The sequence below is a fragment of the Ursus americanus genome, chromosome 10, assembly GCF_024610735.1.
Source record: "Ursus americanus isolate L20-20 chromosome 10, mUrsAme1.1.p, whole genome shotgun sequence".
Classification (NCBI taxonomy): domain Eukaryota; kingdom Metazoa; phylum Chordata; class Mammalia; order Carnivora; family Ursidae; genus Ursus; species Ursus americanus.
Window position 1 is genome coordinate 59950598 of NC_142136.1, and position 20903 is coordinate 59971500.

General features: G+C 39.5%; 1 protein-coding gene and 1 pseudogene across 6 annotated transcripts in view; one reads left to right on the forward strand and one right to left on the reverse strand.

The window, feature by feature from the left end:
• Positions 1–1052: 1052 nt before the first annotated feature.
• Positions 1053–20903, forward strand: part of MRPS31 (mitochondrial ribosomal protein S31) — a 59641-nt gene continuing 39790 nt past the window's right edge. For 4 of the 6 annotated variants that reach the window (XR_015725969.1, XM_045796902.2, XM_087865168.1 and 1 more), the window contains exons 1-5: positions 1053–1275; positions 5976–6257; positions 15887–16045; positions 16816–16953; positions 19912–19991. Coding sequence is in view for 5 of the 6 variants with exons in the window: in XM_045796902.2 (XP_045652858.1) it covers positions 1151–1275; positions 5976–6257; positions 15887–16045; positions 16816–16953; positions 19912–19991 (784 nt within the window). In the remaining variant the exon portion in view is untranslated. The remainder of the gene's footprint in view (positions 1276–5975; positions 6258–15886; positions 16046–16815; positions 16954–19911; positions 19992–20903) is intronic. The other 2 variants (XM_045796900.2, XM_045796903.2) reach the window with 2 other exon arrangements.
• LOC123791757 (ubiquitin-ribosomal protein eS31 fusion protein pseudogene) lies at positions 4986–5796 on the reverse strand (annotated as a pseudogene).

Here is a 20903-nt window from a genome sequence, read left to right on the forward strand (position 1 = left end):
CCCTGTCTGCAAGGGAAGCTGGGAAATGTAGTTTACGCTGTGGCCCCGTGGCGCTAACACTCCAGACTCTCGAGGGTTGGACTCTTGATTTCGGCTGAGGTCCTGAGTCATGGGCCGGGATGGAGTCCCGCCTCTGGCTGCGTACTCAGCAGCAGTCGGCTTGGATATTCTCTCCTTCTGCCCCTTTCCCTGCTCATACTTTCTCTCTCTGTCTTTCTAAAATAAATAAATATTTCAAAAATTTATTTAAAAATTAAAAAGAAAGAAAGAATTGAGCTAGGCTAAATTTCAGTCCCTACTAATTCATTAAGCAGGTTTCCTGAACATGTTTATGACTCATACACTTTTCCGTATTTCCGTTTACAAAAAATTTGCCGCCAATCTTGATTCTCTTTTGAGATGGTAGGGGAAAAGTTGATGTCAGCATTCACCTGCCAGCATGCAGCTCTAAGCTAGAGGTTCCCATGTGACCTATCAGCGGGCGTTCTCCCCGGGGTTTATGCCCATGCACTTCCAGGTTTGACCACCCCTCATCCACTGTTCACTGCCTTCATGAAGGGCAGGAAGAAGCCACGCCTTTCTTGTGCAGATTTTTATCTGTAAAACCATTTTTGGAAAAAAAAAAAAAAAAGGAAGAAACATATATGTCTCGTGGTTTGACTCTACATCAAGAATCTTGACTGAAAAGAAATACTAATTTATCGGGGAGCGTGTCCTATGGTAATTTTTCTTTTTTAACCTTGTGGCCACAGATCATTTTGAGAATGGGATGAACGCTGTGCATTCTCTCCCCCAAACACCGCCCAGTAGGGTCAGTTCTCCGCGTCATTTTACTGCCCCCCCCCCCAGTAGTATTTGCACAGTGGATCACTCCCTCCACTCTCTCCCTCTCCCGTCCGAGTCCTGCCTCAACCGGCGCATCTTAGCTGAACTCAGGCATCCACTCCACCTAGGCCACTAGAATGGCCTGGAGGCAGCCCATTCGGCCCCGGCGCGGGCGAGCCCGGAACTCAGTCACCGGACCCTGTTGCCCACCGGAACGTGAAGGGAAGGAACGCGCAGGCTGGGGAACGGAAGCGAGAGCGAGGGACGTGTTTAGCGGAGGGCGACACTGCCCCGTCGTGCTTCGGCTTTGGTTTGTTTTTTGGCGATGTTTCCGAGGGTCACCGCGATCCTACCTCTTCGCCCAGTCTCCCGCTTCCCTTTATGCTCTGGAGGCTCGGAGGCACCGGCGGCTGCGATTGTGCTATCCGGTGCTCCGCACGGAACGGTCAGGTACGGCATTTCGGCGCTGTTGGCCCTGCAGGTCTTCGGGCAACCCCCGGCCTCCCTCCGGGGCGTTCAGGGATCGTTCTCCGGCTTCCTGGGGTCGATGTTCTAGCCCGCGGGATCTTAGAGACCGTTGCTTTAAATCTGAGGAAAGGGAAATCCCAGAAAGGTAAAATGACTTGCCCAAGGTCATAATGTGAGTGAGACACAGCTACGGTTACATGGTTGGTTACTGTCCCGAGCGCTCTGCTACACACCGCGCCTCCTACCTCTTGCCGCTCCTCCCTTCTTTCATTGCAGGCTCCAGAAGCAAAGTTGTCTTACTTTTTTTTTTTTTTTCTTTCCAAGACTATAACGGTCTCATTCCTGCCCCCATTTATTCTTTCGTTCATTATTCAAAGTACAGTGTACCGATACCGGTGTTAAGGCCCGAATAACAACAATCCTGCCATGGAGCTTACAGTTCACCAAGCATGTAATTCAAATTTAATGGAGTAAAGCTGAGATGGTGTAGGTAGCACAGACTGCTGTATCAATTCCAGTAATGACTGGGTGAGCAAGTCAGGACAGCTGACTATTGCAGGAGAGGTTCAGAGTATCCTTTCTGGAAAAGATGTCTGATAAAATCTGAAGGGGGACCAAGGGTTGGAGCTAGCCAGGCAAGAAAAGTATGTATGCATACTTTGTGTTGGTATTTATTCTCTGAGTACCCTCATCATTATGGAAACTTAATTCTGCATAAAGTCCATGTAGAACGATTTGGGGCCAGTATGGTTAAGTGTAGCTCTAAGCAGGTTAGTAGCAGTGGGGATGGGAAGAAGTACCTGGATGGAGGAGAAAAATTGCACAGGTAGAATTGATATGATGTGACATATGAAATAAGGGTAAGGTAGAGAAAAGGTTTCAGCGGGCTACTCTAGAGGACTAGTGTACCATTAATGTTAATAGAAGACTGAGGAGCGGCTTTGAGAAGGCTTTTTAAATATGTCATAATTTTTAGAATTCAAAATATCTATTGTGGTAAGAAGCTTCTTCAACACAAAAGGGTGGAAAATGGATAGTATGAGAGGGGAGCTCTTTTTTTTTTTTTTTTTGAGGGGATCTCTTGAATGTGGTTTTGAATGCGTTGTATTTGAAGTGCTGATGAGATGCTCTCAGTGGAAACAAGCCCAGGTGGGAGGTTATGACTGAAATTTTATTATTTTAGTGTTAGGGAGTTAGGTACTGCCTATACGTGATTTTCCTGTACTAAATAAAATTACTTTCTGTGGCCCCGTGGCAGTCTTGGAAGGAAACATTGAAGGATGGGAGGTTATATGTGAGATTCATTCTCCTCATCGCCACCTTTTATTATGATACCTTTAATATTTAACTTTCACATGCGAAATAACGGAGTATTTTCCTAGATTGAATTGTACCATATATTGAACGGTATTATGATGAAGGTCCTGTGTACCGATAATAAGGATATTAGTTCTGCAATTGGTTTTGCATTCTAATTGTTAAGTGCCTGATTTGATAGCCTCTGACATTTTTATAAGCAGATCAAATAGTTTGTTTCCAAATTCTTGGAAATAGCCATTTTGTTTTTCATTAAAGCGTCCCTAGTCTGGTACTGCTATTGGCTAGCTTTGAGAACTTGATACAATACGTAGCCCAGGGTCTGATGTGGCGTTTTGAGATGAATTGTATTAGAATCACCTGGCGTCTTGGTTAAATGCATATCCTTGGGCCGCATTCCAAACTTAGCAACTAAGAATCTCGGAAATATATTTTAAATAAGCTCCCTGTGTAATTCATATGATCCCTAAAGGTTAAGAACCACTGATTTAACCTCTTTGAGCATCAGTTTCTTCTATAAAACAGAAGTAGTAGAATCTGGCCTTTAGGATTGTAAGGATTAAATGACATATGTCACCTAGCTCCTCAAATGTGGTCCTCTGATGGGCAGTATCAGCATTACTTGGAAAGTTGTTTGAAAGGCGAACACTTTGAGTCCCTCCTCAAAAGTACTGAATCAGAATTCCTTGGTGGGACCACAGAACCTGTTTTTTTTTTTTTTAAAGTCCCCTAGCTAATTCCTATGCTATTGAAGTTTGAGAAACGGTATTCTGGCCTGTTAGCTTCAGAAAGGTAGGGACCCTGAAATTCTTTTTACTATTATATTGTCAATGCATGGTATAGTGCCCAGCACAGAATAGATTTATTCATTGTATTTAATGAATGACTTTCTATACATTTTACCTTCCTAATCTAACACTTTCATTAGCTTTTTAAGTTACTTTAAAAAAATTTTTTTTTTAAGATTTTTTATTTATTTGGGATAGAGAGAGCAAGAGTGAGAGAGAGCCCGCACGAGCAGGGGCAGAGGGAGAAGGAGAAACATGCTCTCCACTGAGCAAGAAGCCCACTGGGGAGGATGGTGGGGGACTTGATCCCAGGACCCTGGGATCATGACCTGAGCTGAAGGCAGATGCCTAACCAACTGAGCCACCCAGGCGCCCTAGCTTTGTAAGTTCTTCAATATCAGGGTGCCTGGGTGGTGCAGTCGGCTAAGCATCTGGCTCTTGGTTTCAGCTCAAGTCATGATGTCAGGGTTCTGGGATCGAGTCCCACATGGGGCTTGCTGCTCAGCCATCTTGGGTTTCTTTCTCTGTCCCTCTGCCCCGCTTGCTGGAGCTTGCGCATGCGTGCACTCTTGCTCGCGTGCTCGCTCATACAAATACATCTTTAGAAAATAAGTTCTTCAATATCAAGTATCAAAAGATTGTTTAACACCACAAAATAAAATTAGGTATTTGGGTTGCTTAGATTTGGCAACTCTTTTGCATGAATTTGAAAAAGATATAATCATTTGTGTTGTTCTTTTTCACAAATGTATTTAGTTAAGAAAGCAGAAAGTATCTAGCCATTGAATATCCTTTTTACTGGTCCATTTCAGCTTAGCTTACAAATGGTGATTGGCTGGTTAAATGACATGTAGCTCAATGAGAAAGTTGATCGGATTAGAATAACATCCTCGAGGCGCCTGGGTGGCACAGCGGTTAAGCGTCTGCCTTTGGCTCAGGGCGTGATCCCAGCGTTATGGGATCGAGCCCCACATCAGGCTCCTCCGCTATGAGCCTGCTTCTTCCTCTCCCACTCCCCCTGCTTGTGTTCCCTCTGTAGCTGGCTGTCTCTCTCTGTCGAATGAATAAATAAATAAAATCTTAAAAAAAAAAAAAAAAAAGAATAACATCCAGACATTAATACCCAGACATGTTTTTTAAAGAAAGTAACCTTTCTTTATTAATAGAAATTTCTTTATTTTTATACCTTTTAATGAGGTATTATTATATCACGTTAAGAGCCAGGACTTGGCAGTCAGTCAGTTTTGGGTTTGAGAATAATAAATTGAAATTCATTAAACCTGTTAGGGTTTTGCAAACTTTTTTTTTTATGAGTATTTTTATTTATTTGAAGGGGGACACAAGCAGGGGGAGCGGCAGGCAGAGGGAGAAGCAGATTCCCCACTGAGCAGGGAGCCTGATGTGGGACTTGATTCCAAGACCCTGGGATCATGACCTGAGCCAAAGGCAGATGTTTAACTGACTGAGCCACCCAGGTACCCCTTGCAACCTTTTTCTTTTCTTTTCTTTTCTTTTCTTTTCTTTTCTTTTCTTTTCTTTTCTTTTCTTTTTAATGTTAGTTCATGTCTTTTATCAACCTATAAACAATTACTTGTTTTCCAGTTTGTTGAAGCAATAGGTCAGACATTTGTCATAATAATGTCTGTCAAAGTGGCTAGCCATAAAAACTCCAGCACCACATTCATCTGAAGGGCACTTCTGACGAAGGTGACTGATCTTGCCATTCTCATCCACTTTATAGTGTTTCAGGACAGCTAACTTAACCTTCTTTCTCTTATGCTTATTCTTCTTGGGAGTGGTGTAAGACTTCTTCCTTTTCTTAGCACCACCATGAAGTCTCAACCAAAGATGAAGAGTGGACTCCTTTTGAATGTTGTGTCAGATAAAGTACGTCCGTCTTCTAGTTGCTCGCCAGTGAAGATCAGTCTCTGTTGATCGGGGGAATCCCTTCCTTATCCTGGATCTTGGCCTCTGCAATTTCTGTTGTATCTGAGGGTTCATCCTGGAGAGTGGTCTTGGTGACGTTTCCACCGCAGATGGTGGATCAGGAAGTTGTCACCTTTTTTAAATGCCATGGAATGCATAGGAAATGATCTTTGTATCAAACCTTGAGGTAAATGGAGGGAGGCAACAGATAGGAGCACCAGCAGCCCCAGCTTTCATCCAGTTATTCCCAGGGGACCAGGTGATCAGTCAGTGTCACCCCACCTGTAATCCTTTTGTGACTTACCAGTGTGTCTTAGGCCTTAGTGAGCCCTGAGCTACATGACCTTGGGTAAATCACTTCACTTCTCTGGTTTCTAGTTTTCTTATCTGCAGAATGGGGATAATACTTACTTAGGGAGTTGTTGTGGGTATGAGGAAATGTAGTAAATATGTTGCACCAGACTAAGCACATAGTATACATTCAATAAATGTTACATTGCTGCTGTTGTGGTTGCTGATGATAATAATAAAAAGCAAAAGGGAAGGGTTTGAATTAGAAAATTTTAAAAACACATAGAAGCAGTGTTTTGAATCCTTGCTTTATTATTTTGCATTGTATTTTTCAATTTTTTCTTTAATGCTTCTTTCTAGGGCAAAATATAACATCCAAAGATATTTTGGCACTAACAACGTTATCTATAGCAAGAAGGATGAGCAGTCTGCTCCAACACATGAGATTTCCAAAGAGACAGAGAGCCAAGAGAGTGTAAAGGAGAATACAAAAAAAGACTTGTTAGATATCATTAAGGGCATGAAAGTTGAATTAAACACAGTAAATGTACAAACAACAAAGCCATCCAGCAGAAGACAGCTTAAGAGTGTGGAAGCTACAATTGGCAGGCTTCAGAAAGCTCGGGAGGATGCCCCAAAGAGGTAAATTGAATTGAATTTCAGTTACATTGAAAGTAATTTTTGAAACTCCTTTTTCTTTTAGAAAAAAAATTGAAATGAGAGGACCTGGGAGATGCTTCATGAAGACTATCAGTCTGTAAACACAGAGACTCTAACACTTAACATGAGAGATACTGTTACCCTTCTATATGTAAATAGGAAGGGGACATCTGCATACAGTCTAGAGAGGAAAAGAGGCATGATCTAATTGAGAATTCCACATGTTTTCTTACATATTCATCAGTGTTATTAACTGCCATTTAATTGCCTCTTTAAACTGCTAATTACCAAATCGTTTATATCCTGATTTGGAGGTAGCTTCATGTATCTGAAGGACTTGTTTATTTGAAATTTCCATTTTAAAAATTCCACTTAGAATAGGATTTAAGCATGTTGATTACAACTGTTTTATATGACTTCCTTTGACCAGTAATTATCAGTGCTCTCAGTTTGTGTGGTTTCCTCAAAATATTGTAATTACTTGTGCTTGTGAAAAGGATATTATATTTCACTGATTCTAAATGCAACCAATAATAGTATTTTAGTATTGTGTTGTAATTTAAATGGTAGTGTTTTGTTTTAATGATACTTAAATAATCGTGGGTCTTACACAGATGATGTCATCAATTCAAATAATAAGGTATGTGGCTTAAACATTCCCATCTCTGACTTCTCTTAGCAAAATCAACAGCTAGTGTAGATTTCTATTTTCCAGAATGACTTAATATTTTTATGAAACTTCTTGGTTTCTATATTGTATCACATTGTATCAGAACTATCCCTGGAAAGCATAATTGGGTGGTAGAGAAAAAGCTAATTCAGTGAGTGCGCATCAGAGGTACCTCCTCCTCCTCCTTTATTTATTTATTTATTTATTTTTAAGTAATCTCTATACCCAGTGTGGACCTCAAACCCACAAACCTGAGATACTGACTGAGCCAGCCAGGCTCCTCCTTTTTAGAAACAAAATAAAACAAAAATATTACATAAAAGTATACAGAATTAAATGATACAGATATATATATATTTATCGAGGTTTTTTTAAGCTTCCAGACCTGTTTGTGACCCATTGTGGGTTTTATTATAATTATGTAATTTAATTATCTATTATAGAAATGGTTAAGATGAGTTGAATGTTTTGCAAAGACTCAGGAGATTTTTTAAGTTCCTTTCCAATTAGGTATAAATGAGACAAGCAGAAAAATGTAAGAAAAGTCTGCACTCAGAATGCTTTGTAAGCATTTTTAAGATCTTGATCTGTGTTTCCACTTTCAAGAGACCAAAATTGGAGCTCTTGGAGGATGTACTATGGGTGCAGTGTATATATAAAAGATATATCTTGGAACTTCTGTTCGAAGAAGGGCTTTGGTCCTGCATCAAAAGATTGGTGAATGAGATACATTTGTTTTAAAAATTTATCTTTTTGGGGTTCCTGGGTGGTGCAGTTCGTTGAGCATCGGACTCTTGGTTTCGGCTAGGGTCATGATCTCGGGTTCATGAGATCGAGCCTCGCATCTGGCTCTATGCTCAGCTCAGAGTCTGCTTGTCCCTCTCCCTCTGCTTTCCCCTCCGCTTGCACATTCTCTCTCTCTCTAAAATAAATAAATAAATATTTTTTAAAAATAAAAAAAAATAAAAATGTATCTTTTAGAGGCACTTGGTTGGCTCAGTCAGTAGAGCATGCCGTGCTTGGTCTTGGGGTCATGAGTTTGAGCCCCACATTGAACACAGAGTTTACTAAATTAAAAAAATTTTTTTAAATGTATCTTTTAATGACTTTGTTCCCCACCCACTTTTTTTAAGGAATCCCGGATGCACAGATTTGGGTTAATCATCTTTGATTCATGATGACTGTCATGGTTCCATGTATGACCTGATTTTAGTTTTTTATTTGTATTATATATTGAATGGCCATTGATATAGTTAATGTGGCTGCATAGCAATTACCCCAGAATTTAGTGGCATAAAACACCCATTATTTTATGCTCATGGATTCTGTGGATTAAGCCGTGTGGACAGAACACAGTGGAGAAGGCTAATCTCTGCTCTATGCTGTCCTCACTCAGAAGACTTGGAAGTCCAGGGGCTGGAATCATCTGAAGGTTTGCTCATTCATAGCTCTGACTGTTGAAGCTGGCTGTTAGCTAAGACCTTAGTACAGGACTGTGTGGCCTGGGATTTCTCTCTGCATGGCATCTGCGTTCCAAAGGCGAGTGTCTCAAGAGAAAGTGAGCCAGAAGGAATTTGTTTTTATGACGCAGCCTGGGAATCAGACTGGATAAGATTGGATACTGCCACTCTCATTTCCTGTTCCATATTGATTTGGGGGGGGGTACTTGCTTTTTATCATAGCAACTGCCCTATAACCATCTTCACAAAGATTTGATGTCATCAAAAGGAATGCAGTAGTCTAGTGTTAAAACTGTGAACCACCTTGACTTAGTAGTTCCCACGGTCACTGACAGATGGCTGTGTTTCCCTTTGGTGCTCCAGGGTGCCTCAGGGCATTGTTTGGGAACCTAAGTCCTACATTGAGCTCCCTGTGCAAGGCTGTGGGACCACACCCATAAGTTTCTTAGAATTTGTCGTCTGTTTATAGGCTCTCTGAGGCACCATTTTAAATCTTTCTAAGATCTTGGGGTGCCTGACTGGCTCAGTTGGTAGAGCGTGCAATTCTTTTTTTTTTTTTTTTTTTTTTAAGATTTTATTTATTTATTTGAGAGAGAGCCAGAGAGAGCACAAGCAGGGAGAGCAGCAGAGGGAGAGGGAGAAACAGGCTCCCCGCTGAGCAGGGAGCCCTACGCAGGGTTTGATGTGGAGCTCAGTGTGGCTCCCTGGGGTCGCGACCTAAGCCGAAGGCAGACACTTAACCGTTTGAGCCACCCAGGTGCCTTGAGCATGCAATTCTTGAGCTCGGGGTTGTGAATTGGAGCCCTGTGTTGGGTGTAGAGATTACTTAAAAATAAAATCTTTGAAAAAAATAAATCTAAGATTTTAACAAATGGTTTTATAGTGATGCCTATGGCTTTATCATTAAACAATGTTTACCTGACACTGCACTGAATTTGATCTCTGTTCAGAAGCCATTTAAAAAAACTTTTTTTTTAAATTCAATTAATTAACATGTAATATATTATTTGTTTCAGGGGTACAAGCCTATGATTCACCAGTCTTAATATAATACCCAGTGCTCATTACAACACATCCCCTCCCCAATTAGCCAGTTACCCCATCCCTCCCCGCCAACTCCCCTCCAGCAACCCTCAGTTTGTTTCCTATGATTAAGAGTCACTTATGGTTTGTCTCCCTCTCTGGTTTCATTGTGTTCCATTTTTTCCTCTCTTCCCCTGTGAACCTCTGGCTTGTTTCTTAAAGTCCACATATCAGTGAGATCATATCAGAAGACATTTCTAAATTTTAGCATCATTTGCTGCCTGGAGGGGCTGAGAATGAGAAATGTTTTATTTTTGATCCCAGCAGGTCTTGGTTCCTTTATATGGTACAGTTCGTTCTTATCTCTGTCTTCTCACATTTTATCATCGGCAACTGAGAAGCCAGGAGATCTCTTCTACACTGGAAGTCTCCTTAGACTGGCTCACCCAATTCACTGGGTGTATTTCCTATTTTCCACCTTACTACAAGCGACAGTGTTTCTAAACAGAAGTCCCCTTTCCTGCAGCTTCTAGTAAAGTTGATTTTCCTAAAGTTCTCCCTCATAGTGGCTTTGAGGGCCCTCAGGCTCTAAGTCTCTTTGAGGCCCTAGTCTCTCATGAATACTTGCCTCAAGGTCTTTCCTGTTTCCACCCACTGCCTAGTACCCAGACTTCTCCCATACATTTTAGGTTTTTTGTTACAGTAGCACCCAACTTCCAGACACCAAAATCTGTTCCAGTTAGGTGTTGCCTCATAACAAAGCATCCCAAGGCTTGGGCAGAATGTGGCAGAGGTAGCCATGTCTGCCCCACTCAGGACTATTGATGGCCGGTGCAAGGTGAGGGTTTGCTCACGTACATTCCAACAGCTGCTGCTGGCTATTGGCTGAGACTATATTTGGGGCTTTTTGCCAGAACACTGATCCAAGGCCTCTCCATAACCTGCTAGCTGAATTCCATGGACAGACATCTCAAAAAGAGAGCCAAACAAAAGCTGTGTCATCTTATATGACCTGGGCTCACGAGTCACAGTGCGTCGTCTCTATCACCGTGTTCATCAAGGCAGTCACAGAGTTTCCCCTGGTTTCAAGGGGAGGGAACATGGATTCCCTCTCTCGATGGGGATGTGGCAAGGTTTTGGAAGAGTTTGTGGGACCAGAAATATTGCTGTCTCTGTTTTCTAATAATATACTCTGCCACACGTGTTAACCTGATAACTGTTGATGTCTATTGTACTAAAGGGAACAATACCATGATGAAATTGATCCCTGTTTGATTGCATCTGGATTGGGAGAACTGTCTGTACCTTATGGTTCTCCACATGTACTTGGGGCTTCCTTGAGTGCAGTTGCTCTTGTAACTGCATGTCCATTGTGGGGACCCTGGAAACTCTGTGGCCTTGTTACCAGAGATAACCAGTTCCTGTGGGGCACTAAGCGAAGCAGCTCCCGCCCCGGCATGATGTGGGTCTCCTGTCCTAACTTTGGGATGGCCCGTGCAGTGTCATCCACGTGAGTGCTGCAAGGATGCCACCAAGAGAGAAACCTGAGGCTGCTCTGCCAGCCCACTGTGGTTGTGTCCTTTATCTTTCTGAAAAGACTGGGCCAACCATGTTTGTGGTAGTCTCGTGAGTCTGAATGTATTGTGGAACCTAACAAGACCCCTGGTGAGTGCAGCAATAACCCAAATTTCCAGCTCCTACTTTAACTTTCTCTTAACTAAGCAACTACCTGCTCTGATCATCCAATAAGGTTTCAGCTACTTATTAATTAATGAATCCATGAATTGAAATTTAGATTATTTCTGGTTTTTCATTAGTATAAAATAATGCTGTGATTAACTTCATTCATTCAACAACTTTAGATTGTCATTATATCTCAGGCAGTGTCCAATAAGATGGAGGTAGAACAGTGAACAAAACAAAGTCTCAAAAAGTCTCTACTCCTTACATAATGATGGGGGAATTGGGGTGGGAGAGAGTATATATAGTCACACTACATAGACACACAATATGTCAGGTGGTGAAACATGAAGACAAATAAGATAGGCTGGAGAGATGTTATTTTTTTAAAAGGGATCATGGAAGAATAATGATTGAGCAAAGACCTGAAATAAAGGGGCACCTGAGTGGCTCAGTCGGCTGGGCGTCTGGCTCTTGATTTCAGCTCAGGTCGTGATCTTGGGGTTGTAAGATCGAGCCCTGAGCCAGGCTCTGCACTGAGCATGGAGCCTGCTTGAGATTCTCTCTCTCCTTCTCCCTCTCCCTTTCCCTGCCTCATGTGCTTGCTCGCAATCTCTCTCAAAAAAAAAAAAAAAAAAAAAAAAAAAAAAGGCCTGAAATAAAGTTATATATAAAGCCATGCAGATATCTGAGAGCTGATTTGCCTTTCAGGCACCGGGGATAGAACTGCGTAGGCCTTGAATTCGGAGTGTGTATTATCCCTCAAATTCCATGTATGTATCTGCTTATTTTCTTTAGACAAATACTCCTGGAAGTGGAATTGCTAGGTAAAAGGATTTGCATATATTTGGGGCTTTTTTTTTTTTTTCCTTTCTGAGAGAGAGAAAGAGATGCATGTGTGAGTCAGGGAGGGGCAGAGGGAGAGAGAATGAGCGTGCCATGGGGCTCCATCTCACAACCCTGAGATCATGACCTGAGCCAAAATCAGGAGTCAGGTGCTAAACCTACTGAGCCAGCCAGGCGCCGCTTGGGCTATTGATATATGTCATCAAGCCACTAAAAATTATGCTAATTTCTGTGTCCCCTTAATAGTATCCTTCCCCTTATTATTCTTTTCTGAAATTGTATGTGTCATACAGTTCATTCTAAATAAATTTAGGGAGTACAGAATGGTATAAAGTATGTTTTCTTTTTTTTTAATAATTTTTATTTTGTTATATTAGTCACCATACAGTTTTTGATGCAATGTTCCATGATTCATTATTTGCATATAACACCCAGTGCACCATGCAATATGTGCCCTCCTTAATACCCATCACCAGCCTATCCCAATCCCCTACCCTCCTCCCCTCTGAAGCCCTTGGTTTGTTTCCCAGAGGCCATAGTCTCTCATGGTTCATTCCCCCTTCTGTTTACCCCCCCTTCATTCTTCCCTTCCTTTTCCTACTGATCTTCCTATTTCTTATGTTCCATAAATGAGTGAAACCGTATGATAATTGTCTTTCTCTGCTTGACTTATTTCACTTAGCATAATCTCCTCCAGTCCCGTCCATGTTGCTGCAAATGTTGGGTAATTGTTCTTTCTGATGGCTGAGTAATATTCCATTGTATATACGGACCACATCTTAATCCAGTCATCTGTTGAAGGGCATCTCGGCTCCTTCCACAATTTAGCTATTGTGGACAATGCTGCTGTGGACATTGGGGTGCATGTGGCCCTTCTCTTCACTACATCTGTATCTTTGGGGTAAATATCCAGTAGTGCAATTGCTGGATCATAGGGTAGCTCTATTTTTGACTTTTTGAGGGACCTCCACACTGTTTTCCAAAGTGGCTGTACCAACTTGCATTCCCACCAATAGTATAAGAGGGATCCCCTTTCTCCACATCCTCTCCAACATTTGTTGTTTCCTGCTTTGTCCATTTTTGCCATTCTAACTGGTGTAAGATAGTATCTCAGGGTGGTTTTGGTTTGAATTTCCCTGATGGCTAATGATTTTGAACATTTCATGTGTCAGCCATTTGTATGTCTTCATTGGAAAGTGTCTGGTCATTTCTTCTGCCCATTTTTTGATTTGATTATTTGTTTCACGTGTATTGAGTTTGAGAAGTTCTTTGTAGATCTTGGATACCAGTCTTTTATCTGTAGTGTCATTTGCAAATATATTCTCCCATTCCGTGTGCTGCCTCTTAGTTTTCTGACTGTTTCCTTGGCTGTGCAGAAGCTTTTTATCTTGATGAAGTTCCACAAGTTCGCTTTTTCTTTTGTTTCTCTTGCCTTTGGAGATGTGTCATGAAAAAAGTGGCCGATGTCAAAGAGGTTGCAGCCTATGTTCTCCTCTAGGATTTTGATGGATTCCTGTCTCACATCGAGGTCTTTCAACCCTTTGGAGTTTATCTTTGTGTATGGTGTGAGAGAGTGGTCAAGTTTCATTCTTTTGCATGTAGCTGTCCAATTTTCCCAGCACCATTTATTGAAGAGATTGTCTTTTTTCCACTGGATGTTTTTTCCTGCTTTGTCAAAGATTAGTTGCCCAAAGAGCCGAGGGTCCATTTCTGGGTTCTCTGTTCTGTTCCATTGGTCTGTGTGTCTGTTTTTGTGCCAGTACCATGCTGTCTTTGTGACCACAGCTTTGTAGTATAGCTTGAAATCCAGCAACGTGATGCCCCCAACTTTGTTTTTCCTTTTCAACAATTCCTTGGCGATTCGGGGTCTTTTCTGGTTCCACACAAATTTAAGGGCTGTTTGTTCCAGTTCTTTGAAAAATGTCATTGGTATTTTGATCGGGATAGCATTGAAAGTGTAGATTGCTCTGGGTAGCATAGACATTTTAATTTAACTATGGTAATTCTTCTGATCCATGAGCATGGAATATTTTTGCATCTTTTCGTGTCTTCGTCAATGTTTTTCGAGAGTGATTTGTAGTTTCTAGAATATAGATCCTTTACGTCTCTGGTTAAGTTAATTCCGAGATAACGTATGATTTTTGGTGCTATTGTAAATGGAATGGATTCCCTAATTTCTCTTTCTTCAGTCTCATTGTTCGTGTATAGAAATGCAACTGATTTCTGAGCATTGATTTTGTATCCAAAGTATGTTTTCATCAAGTAGTTTGAGTTATAGGATAGAATAGATTGTTATAAAAGACATTTTAACAAGTTCTCATCAACTTTTTAAAATCTATATAGAAAGATCTCACTATGTAAAGATTATCTTATTTCAGTGATAGAAGCTCCCTGACAATTTTTATTAATGTTAGAACATTTCGAATTATAAAGCCAGAAGCTATGATGATAAAGAACAACATTGTGATAAAATGCGTGGTTCTTAAAAATGAATATTTATATTCTTTGTATACTGTTATCAAATATGTATATTAAAATTTGAAAACAGACCTTTCAAGTAGTTCAGGAAAATGATTTGGGATAAAGTTCAGACCTTACTCAGAGGTAACAGTTTTGAAACTAGCTCATTTCTTTTTAATTAATTGTAATATTCCCTCTTTTATTCTGTTTTTCTTCTTTGGCAGTCAGATTTTAGAGCTCTCATATCTTAGGTAAAGTCCTTAAATCTTTATCCAAAAACTTCGGGGATTTGGGAATTTTGATTTGCATATTAGACGACCGAGCATTATGTAGAAAGTCTAATACAGTAAAATATTAACTTGGAGCCCACTCACTGAGATAGCAGTTCTTAGTGAGTTAATATGTAAATTATGTAGACAATTTCTTTTTATGTCTGGCACATTCTTCTATCAACTTACCCTAATTTACTGAGGAGGAGCTTTTTTTTAAGCCTCTTCTTATGGAAAATTTAACACATAAAATCATGGAATGAACCCCTTTGTACCTGTCATACAGTTTCGGTAATCAGTACTTTTGCCATTCTTGTGTCATCTATATCTTCACCTACTTTCCATCTCTTACTAGATCATGATGATGATTTATGGTTCTTTTTTTTCCCCCAGGTAAAATTTACGTACTTTGAAGCATACATATCTTAGCTGTAGGTTTTGGGCAAATAGATATGCCCATGTAGCCCACATGCTTCTCAAGACACAGAGCATTTCTCATTTCCATCTTCCCGTCAGTAGCCTTCTCTCCTGAGGCAACCACTCTTCTGATTTTTTTCACCCTAGGTTAATTTTGCCTGTTCTAGAAGTTGGTATAAATGGAATCATACAGAGCATACTTTTTTTTTTTTATCCAACTTTTCATTGTTTCATTCATGTTACTGGTGTGAGCTGAGTACTGTTCCATCATATGGATTTATCATGATATATGAATAGATTTAGCTACTTTAATATTTGCTTACAATATATATGGTTTCTGAAATAAATTGTATCTAATTAAAAAATCCAGTAAATTATAACCGCCTCTCTTTTTTTTCTTTTCCTCACCCCTCTACTTGAATATATTGTTCTGAGTTAGTATTGTGCTTCAGCAAGTATCCATTAATTTCAACTTTTAACATTTTAAAGTTTATATGAAACCCAATACCTAGGACACCTGGGTGGCTCAGTGGGTTGAGCAGGCGACTCTTTGATCTTGGCTTCAGGTCTCAGGCTCTTGAGTTCAAGCCCCTCTGGGCTCCATGCTGGGTATGGTAGCCACTGAAAAAAAGTGCCTAATATTTAAAAATAATTGATTTGGTCAGAAATGGATTTTTTTGAATGACAGAAAGTTTTCTCTGGAAGAGAATCATTTTACTTTCCACTAAACTAATGGCTTAATTAAGTAATGCTTTTTTTTTTCTTACTTATTTTTCATTTTCTTAGAACCAAGTCCCTGAATCCTGAGTTGGTAGCAGCTGCATCCGCTGTTGCAGATTTTCTCCCTTTTGATAAGCAGACAACCAAGTCAGAGCTGCTCAGGCAGCTCCAGCAGCATGAGGAAGTCTCAAAGGCACAGAAAGATGGAAAAAGAGCTAAAATTAGGTTAGTGAATCAAATAGTTCTGTCGGTAATGCTGGTTTTTCAAAATAGGCTGTTTTCATGTGACTGGTGAGTAATGCACACAATATATCAACTTATATATTAAATATTTCTCATAAGTGGAATATTAGTAATTTGGTTTTTTAAAAAAACTCACATCTTAAGTAAGATTGCAATTTTTAAAAGATCAATGGAATGGTTAAAATTTTCTTTTACAAAGTTGCACGATTTCTTGTCCCTGAAAAAGAAACAGTAAATTCAGTAATGTTATTAAAAACAAGTAACAGAATAAGACAGTTTCTCTGAGGAGATTAATTTTTCCCTGTGAAATAATTTGCTGGTCTTATGTACAGTGTGATCATCTTCAGGCCTGTTTCCTTCACTTTTGCTCTTATCCTTGTGTTTCAGCTGACACCTTCTCACTCAGCCTCTCATTGCATTACTTGATGCCAGGTTTGAAGTTGATACACAACTTCAAATGTTTGATACTTTTTCATAAATGACACTTTTTTATAAGTGACACTTTTATGTTTTAAACGAACATTTCTGAAGAACACCTTCAAAAGTTATGTTTCAGAAGGAAACATAAATCTTAGTGGTCTGTGGGATGTGAATGTTACCATGTGACATATCCTTCATTTAAACATAATGCTTTATGCTGTATTCATGCATGGAAGTGAAATATGAATTAAATGATATGAATCTCATGTGTAAGAAAGTTTATTATCCTGTAGCTACAATTTCTAATGCACTTGACGTTTTTCTTGTTTCAGTGTCAGTAACATAATATCAGATATGAAGGTTGCCAAATCTGCCACACTTAGAATTAGTACAAGACCAGAGCATCAAATTCAGTTTGATGAAGGAACTGACGATTACATGGGCCAGGAGACCAGAGATCTTAAGAAAAGGTACTCAGGCTTTGTAATCTGTTTGGTTTTTGTTGCTTTTGTTTCTCTGTAGATTTACTTTATTCTGTGCGTGTTATTGCTGATAGGTATTTGAGCATTATGGGTGCGTTTATATCTGTCTTCTCACTCTGTGTGTACCATTTCCTATAGAGGAAAAGATGTTCTGGGTTTAGCAGTCTTATGCTTTTCTGTACCATTAATCAAATTGGGCCCTGCCTCCCATTTATCCATGATGAATAGAGGTCTCCTGATTTAGGATAAATGGAACTGATTGAATTCTGAACAAATGAACATTTTGTAAGAAGCATTATTTTTTATTCTGATATGTACATAACAATGTATATTTATATAATCTTTAGATCTCTCTATATAATTACCATTATCCATACATGAGAGAAATAATCCACCCTCAAAAAAAGAAAGAAAGGAAGATCCATTATAATATCTTAAGGTGGTAGATTATTTGTGGCAATTTGAATTTGGTAATTTGCAGACTTAAAGATGCTAAGCCATGCCTTATGTAATTATTTTATAATAAAAAGCTCTCTGTATTTACAGAAAGTTTCTGTTTTCTCTCCTTCAAGCCCCTGAAGTGATAGCTGGGGAGGGGTAACCAGATATTTAGTATGCTCTAACAAAAACTAACGGATCTTTATAGAAAGGGGTGCTTACAGTTGGAGTATTTTTGATGTTATGTATTCTTTGGATTTTCTTTTAAGTATAATCCCAGCAACTTGAGTTAGCTCTTTTCAGAAGTTAAACTACTAATTTATACAGGAAAATTGTAAAAGGTAGTCAAAAGGTAACGAAGGAAGTTCAAGAAGTTATAATGACTTAGGGAAATTCTTTGAATTACTAATTTAAAGTGATTTTATACCTATGACATATTATTGGATAAAGTATAATGTGTACTTGGAGTTTTACTTAAGATTCCTCAAGAATATTTAATTTCAGGGGCGCCTGTCTGGCTCAGTCAGTAGAGCATGTGACTCTTGATCTGGGGGTTATGAGTTCAAGCCCCATGTTGGGTATAGAGCTTACTTTAAAAAAAAAAAAAAAAAAGAATATTTAATTTCAGTCTTGTCTGAATCAGTCTTCTTTGAAATGATTCCATACAACTACATCAGAATGCTATGTCATAGTCTGATTTTTAATGATATTAGCCATCATTAAAATTTAGAAGGTGGTAGGGCGCCTGGGTGGCTCATTTGGTTAAGTATCTGACTTTTGATTTCAGCTCAGGTCATGATCTCAGGGTTGTGAGATGGAGCCTGCTTAGGATTCTCTCTCTCCCTCCCCCTCTCCCCCCCCCACCCTCCTCACACCCCCACGCACTCACATGTGTATCAAAAAAAAAATTCTTAGAAATTAGAAAGTGTCAAGGGAGAATCTAAAAAGCAGGACAGACGTTTATGTGCATATAATGACTGTGTTAAAAAGCTCACTGAAGGACTCTAGAGTAAGGAAACAGTGGTGAGATACCAAGTTGTTCACCCTGCTCTGTCGTGGGACAGCCTGAGACAATCCAGGCCTAGACTGATCACCACAGATACATCCTGGGCTGATTCCTTCAGTAAGAGAGAGAGGTGAGGCCCAGAGCACTGGCTTTGGAGTCATTCTGGCCTGCCTCCGAATCTTGGCATTATGCCACTGACTAATCCTGGGACTGGGACAACTTTTATAGCCTCATGGGTCTGTTTCCTCATCTATAAAATGCTGAGATTGAAACCTAACTTAAATGACTTTCTTGGGAAATAGGAATGTGCCAACCATATATAGTAGATGCCCAGCAAATGTCTGTTACCTTCCCTTCCTCTTCAGCACATTCTGGAATTCCAGACTTTACCAAATCATTCCCTCTTTACTGTGAGTTACCTTAATCCATCATCCTGTTAACTTGATGCAAAGTTAGGGAGTGCAGGTGGGGAGAAGGATGCAAAAGGACTGCGAATAGTTGGGGAGCATAAATACCTTTGTTTAAGAATACTTCGGGACCTGCTAAAGGAAAACTTAAGTGATTTGAGATAACTTTATCTAATTTTAATGTGGTATTTGAATTTTTTCAGATAATTTCATAGAACAAGGTGATTTGATTCAGAAAAGAATTCAAAATGATTTTTTAAAAAGATTTTATTTATTTATTTATTTATTTATTTGAGAGAGATGGAGGTAGAGAGAAGCAGGCTCCTCACTAAGCAAGGAGCCCGATGCTGGGCTCGACCCTAGGACCCCAGGATCATGACCTGAGCTGAAGGCAGATGCTTAACCAGCTGAAGCACCCAGGCCCCCCAAGAATTCAAAATTGTTTTAAAACTAACTCTCCAGTTTTGAACTGGTTTTTAATCTGTCAGTAAGTTTATTCAAGTATGAATGTGAATCGATGCATAAAGCAGTTGATTAAAATATACAAGGAAAAGTTACCTATTAACTCTGACATTAATTTCAATAGTTAATTTAAAATGTTATGTAAAGAAAGTTAAGTATTATGTTAAAATTACAGAATGATTGCTTTATAAGTGGGAATGTTTTGATTTATCTGTGCCGTCTTTTATAATTATAGTGTAATTAAACATGCAGTGTTTTCTGCCCTTAAACTAAGACAACTGTTGACTTTAACAACTTTTAATTTGGTATATTTTAATAGCTTTCTAATGTTGAGTTTTCTAAAACCTTAATATGAAATGGATCACGTAAAATTATGGCAAATTAAACTAATCTTTTCAGTTAGGTATTTTGGAAATTAAACTACTTAAACTGCTTTATTTATTGTAATGCAAAGTGCATTTGTTCCAGTTTTTCGTTTTCAGTCTAATGATGTGGCAATTTAGTTAAAATGTCTGGTGTGGGTCAGTGGAATTATTTTTAATTTCTGCATTGAGTATTTCATATAGAATTGTCTTCTCAAATAATTTTTTGTTGGCTATGTATAAAAATATTAAATTGTTTTTTCTTTTTCAGTCTTAGGAAAAATATGCTCAAAGGGAAGAGACTTAATATTTTTGACTTCAAGGCAGTTACTGAAGAGGCACCTGAAACAGGTTTGTTAAGAACACTATTTCTCTGGGCGCCTGGGTGGGTCAGTCGTTAACCATCTGCATTTGGCTCAGGGCGTGGTCCCGGCGTTGTGGGATCGAGCCCCACATCAGGCTTCTCCACTGGGAGCCTGCTGCTTCCTCTCCCACTCCCCCTGCTTGTGTTCCCTCTCTCGCTGGCTGTCTCTCTCTGCCAAATAAATAAATAAAATCTTTAAAAAAGAAAAAAGAACACTCTTTCTCAGGTGTAGAAACATTCTAGTTTTCAAAAAAAGCCCTTAATGTTTAGACTGCACAGTGTCAGGTATTTTAATAATGCATCCTGTCAATGGCCTGGATTCTGCGTATGAATGTAGTTGTTGCCATTGCTTGTCTTGGTCAGATTCCTCCCTTGAAATGTTGCATTCTGTGAGACAGTGGGAAGCAAGTACCACTACCTTCCTGAATCCAGAGCTATCAGTTGGCTACTGATTTGGGGTAGAACGTTAACGATCACCCTCCATTTGCAACTATGCTATTACAAAAGATAAGCTGTGGTTTCTGTGCTAAGGCAGCCTGCTATCTAGACAAGAGATAGAGAGCATTTGAAGAAGTAACTTAATGAACTGATTTAGTGATTGTTAAGAAGCTGGGAAGAAGAGCATTCAGGAAATATATTTAGCAGACTTGTGTCGTCTTTGTTGTTGTTTTAACACACCATCCTTTTTCTCTGTTCTTACCCCTTTCTTTGGATAAGAAGTCAAATCTTTCATATTCACCATTTTAAGTCTAATTAAAAGAGACATAAGAGTGTCCCCTAGCTTGTCATTAAGTATGGTTTACTGATAACTTAAACGAGTAAACTCAGTATGAATGATCTTCAGCTTACAGGTGACTTTGATTTCCACATTGTAAGTTAGTTTTTTGGACTTGATAAAA